The 10,169-nt window shown below is 54.9% G+C and overlaps 1 protein-coding gene across 1 annotated transcript; it reads right to left on the bottom strand.

Annotated features, from left to right (window-relative positions):
• Positions 1–2,100: 2,100 nt before the first annotated feature.
• On the bottom strand, positions 2,101–9,281 carry LOC141735058 (scavenger receptor cysteine-rich domain-containing protein DMBT1-like). Its single transcript, XM_074567489.1, has 8 exons — positions 9,152–9,281; positions 7,775–8,104; positions 6,328–6,675; positions 5,281–5,619; positions 4,422–4,751; positions 3,493–3,822; positions 2,914–3,033; positions 2,101–2,771 (listed from the first exon to the last, which is right to left on the bottom strand). The coding sequence occupies exons 1-8, from the start codon at positions 9,243–9,245 to the stop codon at positions 2,719–2,721; spliced, it is 1,944 nt and encodes a 647-aa protein (XP_074423590.1). The 5' UTR covers positions 9,246–9,281; the 3' UTR covers positions 2,101–2,718.
• Positions 9,282–10,169: the final 888 nt, after the last annotated feature.

Below are 10,169 nucleotides of genomic sequence, written 5' to 3'. Positions count from 1 at the left end.
AGGGCTGAAGACCAAAAGGAAAAAAGATTTGTACTAAACAAAGGTACAAGAATGAGCAAATGAAAATTAGTCTGGAAACGAGTCAAAACTCATCTCATAAAAAGTCGAGCAGTCGGGAAAGGTGACTGTATTCATTTGTACTGAGGCTCAGTGAGCCCAAGGACTTTGTTCCCCTTTGCAAACAAACAGGCCAGCAGCGAAGTGATTCCTGACACTGAGCGGCACGGAAATGCCCTGAACTGTCGTAGCCTGACGCGCCTGATGCAGCTCTGGGCCAGGGAGTTTCTGCTGGGGCTGTTTTCACAGTTTGGACAAACAGCCACTCTGGGAGTGAGTCACGTCCTATGTCCTACGTCCCTTCTTCTCCTTTTAAATTTGTGTGTTGTGTTGTGTCCCCCCGGGAAGTTTGAAACCCCTTCTTGAGATACTGCGGTCTCTGCAGAACAACTCTGTAGAGTAACCCATGGCCCGAGCTGGGATCTGGCAGGTGCTGATCCTGCATGTTGGAGCCCTGAAGAGCATCAACTCATTCCAGCTTTATTACAAAGACCTTCTCCCAACAGTGCACATATTTTATTGCACAAAACTGTGTCCAAAGTCCTGTGTTCTCCTATTCTGAGGACACTTTGTGCAGAGCTAGGAGAAACCCTGGGCTTTTGATGTAAGCTTTTGGACAGGCAAGGCTGGAGGACCAAGCCTGCTGGGGCAGCCAGCAGGAAGATGAGAAGGCTCAAGTACCAGCAGGAGGATGAGAAACCTTGAAGTCCCAGGAGTGATGGATGTCCATGGAGGAGCAGAAGATGACCTTGTGGTTACATATGGACAGGAGACACATGGCCAGGGGGGCTGTATGGCTGGGGCTTAGGACAAGTAGCAAGATGCGAACAGGCCAGCTGCAAGCCGTGGGCTGGGAGGGAAGGAGAAGTGGGAGCTGGACCTGTATTTCAATGTATTTCTATGCACTGAAATACATAGAATCATGGAATGGTTTAAGTTGGAAGGGACCTTTAACACCATCTCGTTCCAACCCCACTGCCCTGGGCAGGGACACGTCCCACTAGAGCAGGTTGCACAAAGCCCCATCCAACCTGGCCTCAAACACCTCCAGGGATGGGGCATCTTCCCTTGGGCAACCTGGGCCACCACCCTCATAGTGAAAAATTTCTTCCTGATATCTAATCTAAATCTCCCTTCTTCCAGTTTGTAGCCATTACCCCTCATCCTACATGTCATTATAAAAAGTGATACCCTATATCACTACATGTCCTTGTAAAAAGTCCCTCTCCAGCCTTCTTGTAGGCCCCCTTTAGGTACTGGAAGGGGCTCTAAGGTCTCCCCAGAGCCTTCTCTTCTCCAGGCTGAACACCACCAACTCTATCAACCTGTCCTCATAGCAGAGGTGCTCCAGCCCTCTGATCATCTTTGTGGCCCTCCTCTGGCCCCACTCCAACAGGCCCCACTCCTTGTGCTGAGGGCTCCAGAGCTGGACGAAGTACTCCAGGTGGGGTCTCACCAGAGCGGAGTACAGGAGGATAATCCCCTCGCTCGACCAGCTGGACACTCTTCTTCTGATGCAGCCCAGGATGTGGTTGGCTTTCTGGGCATCCAGCACGCATTGCCGGCTCATGTGGAGCTTCTCATCAGCCAACACCCCCAAGTCCTTCTTGTGGCTGTCCTCAGCACTCAGGGCTGTGACTCTTTCATTACATGTATCTTTTCCCTTCCATGCCCTTAAGTGGGGATCAGCTCGGCTTGCAAGGCACACCTTCATCACAACCTGGTCAAGTTTGTGGTCCTTTCATTCCCTCCCAAGGCATTGGGACATTCCTCTGACCATGGCCCTTCCTGGCTTCAACAAAGTGGTGGACAGTGTGGGGCTCAGACCTGACTCCATGCGTTGCTCCATCAGGAACCTTAGTGACCCTTCCTTGTTGGTGGCCAGGACAATATCTCACCCAATTTTAGCAATCTTGAATGTCCTGTATCTGACCCGATCATCTACAAACCCTCTACAACCAAGGGGCCTCTTCTTACACCACTTCCACCTCACCAAGTCATTCCATAGCCCTGAGTAATCTGTATAAAGTTGCACTCTCAATCTTTCAGGTTTCAGGGTTTTTACTGGTATTCAAAAGTGGATTGAATAAATACAATGGGTGAGGGACTTTTCACTCCATTCTGGATGGGCGTTTAAGCGCACTCGTCATTTTGCAAAGGCGGCTGCGTACAGTGCAGGAGAGCACCCTGATCACTTGCTCCTGGATCAGGCAATAATCCTCACTTCCATAGGAGATTAGAGGAAAAGGTATGATCCCGTTGGGAATGTGGTGAGGGTGACGGCACTGGGTGCCACTGCAGGGGATTATAGGGGGCTATAGGGCTGGGAATAGGGATTATAGTGGTTATAGGGCTGGGAATAAGAGGAGTCTGGAGTTAGAATGCTGAAACCTATCCGGAGGATCAGATGGGGGTTATTCTGAGAAGACCTTGCTTGGAGACTGAGGGATTTTGCAGTGCTGCATTTAGGAACTGGGACCCACAGATGCTCAGCATGGTGAGCTGGGGGCTATGGGGCACACAGGGCAGAGGTCTCCACTCTGCCAGAGGGGGTCCTCTCTGCTGACCATCGCAGCAACTGCTCTGCTCTTCTGGCTCTACAGAACGGGGTCTTCCGGGGTCCTGAGGGACCCTTGCCTTGGACACTGGGAGTGTGGCTGCCTAAGCCTCGGATGATGTCCCGGTGTCCTCTGTCTTCATTAAAAGTGGCTTGTCTGCAAAATGAAGGACCAGGGTGATGCATGGAGGGTGCAATCCCCAGACCCAGGCTGGTGTGCATCCATGCCAGGTAGGAGTGCAGCCAGGTCCTGGCCACAAGCAGGCCAGGTGCACCATGTGCTGTGGTCCTGCTCTTACCTGAGGAGCGTCCAGCCCTTCTTCCACACCTTGTCCACAGGTACAGGACCAACAGGGTCCCGCAGAGCGTTGCCCCCACGCCGAGCAGGCCTGCCAGCACTGAGCAGGACTGTATAAGGTCTGCAGGAAGAGTGAAGCTCAGAGGGGGTTGCTTGGATGGGTTGACCCTCTCTGCCCCTCTCACCCTTCCCTTCTGCTGCATGTTTTGGGAGACTTTCAACACCCCCTCTCACTGCCCCTCCTGGGTGCTGGGCAGCAGCAGCAGTGACACCTCACCCTCTTCTTCGGGAGGGTGGACTCATGGACACTGCCCCCATTGGGCTAATGCAAACAGAGAGTGTCCGCCGGGGATGCTCGGATCTCCATGCCCACTGAGACACCTTCACCCAGTTGGTCCCACTCTGCTGCCTTCAGGTGCCTCTACCCAGCCCATCTAAAGTCTCCTGCAAAAACGTTTATGGCAACACTTCTTCCTGCCTGGGAGGAAGCCAAGAGTGGGATGGCCTGGGAGCGCCATGCATCTGCACTGGGTTGGCCCCGATGCAGACAGAGTGGATGACGGGGGACCCTGGCACTCACCTCTCTGCTCTGTGCACACCACACCGGCTGCCGAGCCCTGCCTGCACGGCCCCGGACCCATCTGTCTCTGATGGCACTCCAGGAGCAGCGACTCGCTCCCCCGGCAGCTCAGCCCCTCCAGCAAGGCACGGCTGTCCCCCAGCCTGAACTGGGCTCCGATGGGCGCCGACTGGGCTGGCCCGCAGCCCAGTTGCCTGCAGACCACCCTGGCTTCCAGCAAGCTCCAGCCAGTGCTGCACACCCCGTGCCAGGTAGCGTTGTAGAGCACCTCCACCCGCCCCGCGCAGGGACCGGGGCCGTCCTGCACCCGCACCTGCAAGGGGTTTGTGCCTGCGAGGAAGAGCACAAGGGGGTAAGGTGGTGCTTCCGACCCCACACAGCAATGAGAGCTTCTGACTTGCTCCTGGGCATTTTTTTCTGGTGCCCTGCTGAAGGCAAGCCACGAGGATCTGCGACGAGTTACGAGGCATGGATTGCCTTACTCCATCCCCTTGTACAATATTCCTTAATAAGCAACGTCACCGCAGGGCTGGTATCTGTGAGATGGGGCTCGTGGGAGACCCACACCCGCCTCCCCAGTGGCATTGGACTCCTGTGTCTAGGAAAGGAGCACCTGGATTATTTTTTTAAGCAAGGCTTTGCCCATACCAGGATGTTGTCATTGACGAGGCTGAGGGACATAGTCTAGATTAAATCAATATGAGCTAGGTGCACAACTCCTTTCTAAGGCAGCGTGGCATTTTTGCTCAACTTCAAGCCAAGTGGCTGGGTGAAAGCTGACTTCTGCTCTGGAGCTGGGGATGGGGAAGAGTGAGCAGGGAGAAGAGACCCTGGCACAGAACAGTTGTTCCAGCACCCCTCAAGCCCTCCCTTGGATGGACACCAACCATCCTGGCTCGCCCACCCCGCTCCCTGAAGCCTGGTGTTACCTGAGCACACCACGCCAGCATCCTCGCTGTGGCCACAGTTGTGCTCTCCCCAGCTGTTCAGCTCACACTCGGTGAAAGTGGACTCGGTCCCCCTGCAGCGAACGTCATCCAGCCAGATGGGATCTGACCCTTGTCCGAAATGAGCCGAGCCCGGTGCTGACAGCACTGTCCCACAGCCCAGCTGCCTGCACACGACAGCAGCGTCCTGGAGGTCCCAGCTGTCATCGCACACGGTCCCCCACTTCTGGTCGTGAAAGACCTCAACCCTCCCCAGGCAGCTGTTCGAGCCATTCACCAGCCGCAGCAGGCGCTGCCCGGAAGTGTCCGCATCTGTGAAGGGAGAAAGGGGCATGTTCATGCCTCACCATCAGCCACTGCTCCAGTTGGGCTTTGCAACGTGCTAAGCCACAGGAAAGTTAGAGCATCCTTCTGAGCAAGCAGCCTCTGGCTGCCTGGGAAAGGTGCTACACCGACAGGGCTGGCTTGGGATCTGCTTCTCATTGGCATGGATAAAGAGGAGTTGCAGTTCCAGAGCTTGGGGTTTGGAGCCTAAGAAAGGGTCCTGGGGTCAACAGCAAATATGGGAGGAACCTGGGGTCTGTAGTGACTATGGGAGGGGCCTGGGGTCAATAGCAACTATAGGAGAGTCCTGGGGTAAGTAGCGATGATGGGAGGATCCAGGTGCCAACAGTGACTACAGGAGGATCCTGGGATCATTAGTGACTATGGGAGGATCTTGGGGTCAACACAGACTATGGGAAGGTCCTGGGGTGACTAGTGACTACAGAGTCCCTGGCTACCTGTGGCATGATTGAGCTGATCCTGCACCCCAACCCACATTGTACTTATCCCAACTAACGTGGATCTCCTGAGCACACCACGCCAGCATCTTCCCGGTGGTCACAGCTGTTGGATCCCCATGGCCTGGCCTGGCATTCAGAGAGGGTGACTTCTGTTCCCGTGCAGTTCACGCTATCCAGCCAGATGCGACCGGAACCTTGCCCAAAGTGAGCCGAGCTGGGGGCTGAGACAGCCGTCCCGCAGCCCAGCTGCCGGCAGACCACCGCTGCATTGGCCATGCTCCAGCCGTTGTCACACACCGTCCCCCACTGATAGTTGTAGAGAACTTCCACGCGCCCCGCGCAGCGGCCAGGGCCATTCTCCAGGCGCAGACGACCTGGTGTGTTGGTGTCTGTGCCTGCTCATGACACGAGACACAAAGGGAGCATCAGACCAGGTCTCCCCCAAGGTGCCTCTTCTTGCCACCATGGTGAGACCTGTGCTGGAGGATGGTCCTCTGTGTTTTGCACAGGGAGGTTCCCATGCCCACAGAGAGCCATTGAGGAATATCTAATGTCTGGGGCCAAATAGCTCAGGTATGGGCAAAAGCAGTCATGTAACCTCAGAGCCTGCGCATGTTCAACATGAGTGCAAGCATATCATAAATGGCTGCAATTCTTTTTTTTTCAGTTGTCCCAGGTGGCCAACCATGAACTCTTCACGTGGCCGCAGCAGCTCCCAAAGGCAGAGACTTTCTGCAGATCCCCCTGGCCAGTGCCCCTTCTTCAAAAAGATTTTGAGGCCCCTGCGCCCCACCTTTGTACAGCCTGTGGGCTACTGGTGCCCGAAGTGTGGTGGGTTGGGACCTTGCCTGGAGCATCTAGCATCCAATCCAGTGCTTCCCCTCTCTCCTTGGTGCCCACGCAAGCGCAATTTTTGCGTGCTGCCCTTCCTATTATCCCTGTTGCTCCTTATTGTGTGCTAAAAAGTGCCGGCATGGCACGTTGTAGGAGATGGGACAAGGCGTGTGCTGCCCAGCCCTTGGCCACAGCTGTGAAACCAGTACAAATCCCCGGAGCAGAGCATCCTCTGCTAAACTTCTCCTGGTCTGCAAGCATGATGTTACCTGTGCACACGACGCTGGCGTCTTCCCCGTGGTCGCAGTTGCTGACACCCCAAGGTCTGGCCTGGCATTCGGACAGGGTAGCTTCAGTCCCACTGCACTGAACGTTGTCCAGCCAAATGGGGCCTGATCCCCGGCCAAAATGAGCTCCGCTGTAGGCTGAGACTGCCGTCCCGCAGCCCAGCTGCCGGCATACCACACTGGCATCGGGGAAGCTCCAGTCATCATCACACACGGTTCCCCACTGGTGGTCGTACATCACCTCTACTCTTCCAGAGCAGCGGTTCAGGCCGTTCACCAGGCGGACCTCTGCAGGACCAGCTGGGGTGTCCATAGCAGGGCTGGATGAGTCTACGGAGGGAACAAGAGGTGGACCATGAAAACGCCCTTGCCCTTCATTTCTGCAGGAACGTTCTGCAATCCACTATGGTTGTTGGCTGTCCCCAGTTGCTATCAGCGTGTGGCCACTGTGGGACCTGGACAGGGGTGATGCTGTGTCACAGCAACTCACGCTCTTTCAAGCTGTGGCTGGAGATCCTGAGAATGCTGGGAGAGAAGAAGGAGGAAAGCTTTTTTTTGTGGTGTTTTTGGGGCACTACATCCTCTTTGCAGGTGGAGGTGACAACTGAGGGGGCTCAGCACACCTGTGTGCCGAGGTATGTTGGGACAGTTCTGGCAGAGGTGGGTCCGGCATCTACCAATTGCCATGAGCATCTGCACCTCGATCAACCACCAAAGCTCCAAGCTCTTTGAGCTCCAAGCTTTTACAGCCCCACAGTTTGTGGCCATAAAATAGTGTTCTCTAGCCCAACGTGAGGAAAAACTTCTTTACTTTGATGGTGACAGAGCACTGGCACAGGCTTCCCAGAGAGGTTGTTGAGTGTCCGTCTCTGGAGATATTCAAAATCTGCCTGGATGTGTTCCTGTCCAGCCTGCTCTAGGTGAACCTGCTTTGGCAGGGGTTGGACTCTGTGATCTCTGAAGGTCCCTTCCAACCTCTACCATTCTGTGATTCTGTGAATCTGGATGTCTCTTCCTGGCTGTTCTCTCCCCTGTCTAAGGCCGTGTCTCACAGTGCCTGCCTGGAAAACACAACGGATCTCTAGCCCTGCCCATGGCCCTAAAATTTGCAGCCAAATCAAGGCACAAAGGGTCCTGCTCACCATGAAGGCGTGTGATGCACAAGTGGTCCCCCAGAAGTGGTTCAGCATCTCAGGAAGGTGGAGTTAGCACCGATAATGTTTCCAACCCTGCTTCCCAAACTGTTCCTGAGCCTGCAGTCCCTCGTACGGGACAAACCAAAAAACCACCCCTTCCTTGGGCCACGGGCGCTCTGTGCCGCAGGGAGCTTTTGGAAAGTTGGGAGGGGGCAACGCGCCTTGCACAGGAATTGCTTTGCAGATCATGTATCATCATGACTCCCTGCCCCATAATTTCCATTGGGCGTTACCTGAGCACACCACACCAGCATCTTCACCGTGGTGGCAGTTGTTGTTTCCCCAGCCCTTCGACCTGCAGTAAGACAGGGCGACCTCCGTCCCCATGCAGCTGACGTCATCCAGCCAAATGGGACCCGACCCTGCCCTGAAATGCCCAGCCCCGGGGGCTAACAGTGCCGCGCCGCAGCCCAGCTGCCGGCACACCACACCGGCGTTCTCCAGGTCCCAGTGGTCATCGCACACCGTTCCCCACTGGTTCTCGTAGAAGACCTCAACCCTGCCGGCGCAGCGGTGCGGGCCGTCTGACAAGCGGAGGGGAGCCCGCTGGGAAGCAACCGTATCTGCAAGAGGGATATGGAGAGGGTCCAGTGTGGAAGAGCAGCACCGGGAAAAGCTGCATCACTTGCACAAGCTTCGTGGAACCGCTGCCAACGGCTTATGTGAACTATGGGTCTGCTCCTCCTCTGGCTCAAAGACAAACCAAAAAAAAATTAAAAAAATCAAGTCCAGGAGAGAAAATCCTCTGCAAACACCTTTCTGAAAGACAATTATCTTTAAAGGGGCTTCAGGTATTTTTTTGCTTAGTATTCCCAATCAACGAAAAAGAAAACACTGCCGGCTGGATGGAAAACTCTGGGCAACTGCATGTAGGGAGTAGCTGCCAGCTGTCTGATGGAAAGGGGGGGCCTGTCTGTGTGCAAGCTGGTGCTTTAATTAGCAATTTGCAAGACGCGATAGCTTGCACAGTAAATTGGCCCATGGCCCCCAGCCAAATGGAAGGTGCGTCTTAGAGAAGGGCATTAAATGGGCTGAAACTACAGCAAGAAAGGTAAATATGAGGTGTTTAATCACTGTGGAACCGCTGTGGGATGCCTGGGTTAGGGTCTAGGTAGAGGTTGCAGCATCTCCTGGATGCAAAACAAGGCAGGTGGAGGCAGAAAAAAATAAGAAAAGCCCCTTAGCATCCCACTTGCAGCACAACTGGTCACCTACGTGAAAGCCTTTGTGTCTGCAGGGCACAGAACAGAATAAATGCTCCTGTTTGCGCTGGCGGGAAGAGGACTTTGTGCCTTTTGTAAATGAACTGGCCGTCCCTGAAGAGGTGGCCAACACAAATAAGCAATTTCTGGTCTTGACTGTCATCAGTTGGGAAGGTTCCAAGCATTTCCCAACTGCTCTGTGCAAGGGCAGCAGCACACAGGCCAGGATAATTACCCAGCTAACGAGGTCTCCTTCCCTATACGCCGCTTTCTCTTCCTTTTAAAGGCTGGTGGGTCAAAGAAGGTTTTGCCTATCCATCTGCAAGCCGCGCCCCTCCCCCATTCCTGCAGATCTCTGACCCTGTCTTTCTTCTAGGATGCTCCTTCCCACGTGCAAGAGCCACTCACCACAGAGGCATGCCAGGTAGATGAGGAGCCCTGCTCCAGCGAAGCCAGCCAGGTTGCTGTGCAGGGACAGGAGGCAACATCCCCAAAGCCCCATGCCCGTCGCATGTGCCTTAGGACAGGCGACTGTCCCAGTGTGAGCTGCAAGCTGAGCTGGGTGCGGTGGGTGGCGAGAGCAGGTTTGTCCCCTCCTCTGCAGCGACGTGCCCCGTGTTTGCCCGGCATTCATCCCTCCTCCTGCACTGACCCCTCCTCCCTGCTCTCCCCGAGATTTTGCCCTCTGGTTGTAAGGGGTTTAGGTCACCCCTCACCACCACAGACACATCTACTGGGAGGCTCCCCACTTTTTACAGATGCATCTGCCCCATTTCATCCCCACCTCGCCGGTCCACAGCCAGGTTCCGGGCTGCGGATCCGGCAGCAGGAGGGTTTGCAATGCTCACTTACAGAGGTTTGCACCCTTGGGAAAAGCCGAGTCTCATCTTGCAGATATCTAAAGGTGGACTCCTGCCACCCGGAGATACCCCCAGGCTGCTTGCAGAGGGCAAGAAGCCTCCCTTCCCCTGCCAAAATAATGAGTTTCGCAGGGCTGTGTACACTGAATAGCATGCTCTGGCTGGAATCTCTCCTGAAGTCACGTCACTGATCCCACTGCGTGTATAAAATGCCCAGCCTGTGTTCTGGGTGTATCACAGAATGTAAAGAAAAAGGGGGAGTGGGGAGGTGTTGGTCCGGAAACTGTGCTGTAGCCACTGAGATTAAGCTGCAAAAACACTCAGGTTTGGGGTTCCCCTGTTGTGTTGATTCTCATCCTGAGTTTAAGGGAATTCAGGGAATTTACGACTAAACTCTGAGGCGGGTGACAGTTTGGCAGAAACCCTCGGGTTTGCGCTAAACATCCCCATGCTCCTACTATAATTTGGGGCTTTGGTAAATAGTCTGGTCAACTGCAAGCAGCAGGATGGGATGACCTGCAGGTTTTTGCGTCCCAAGGCTGGGGTCAGAGGCATGGTTATGGGGC

Source organism: Larus michahellis, chromosome 28, assembly GCF_964199755.1.
Source record: "Larus michahellis chromosome 28, bLarMic1.1, whole genome shotgun sequence".
Classification (NCBI taxonomy): domain Eukaryota; kingdom Metazoa; phylum Chordata; class Aves; order Charadriiformes; family Laridae; genus Larus; species Larus michahellis.
The sequence above is the reverse complement of the archived record's forward strand: the minus strand, read 5'-3'. Positions and strand labels throughout refer to the sequence as shown.

Excerpts from the sequence above, each read along its gene's own strand:
- LOC141735058 (XM_074567489.1), bottom strand. The coding sequence starts at position 9,245 with ATGGGGCTTTGGGGATGTTGCCTCCTGTCCCTGCACAGCAACCTGGCT. Across the intron at positions 6,676-7,774 it reads TGCTGGTGTGGTGTGCTCAG|ACTCATCCAGCCCTGCTATG; the intron begins GTAACGCCCAAT and ends TTCCCTCCGTAG. Across the intron at positions 2,772-2,913 it reads AAGGGCTGGACGCTCCTCAG|ACAAGCCACTTTTAATGAAG; the intron begins GTAAGAGCAGGA and ends TTCATTTTGCAG.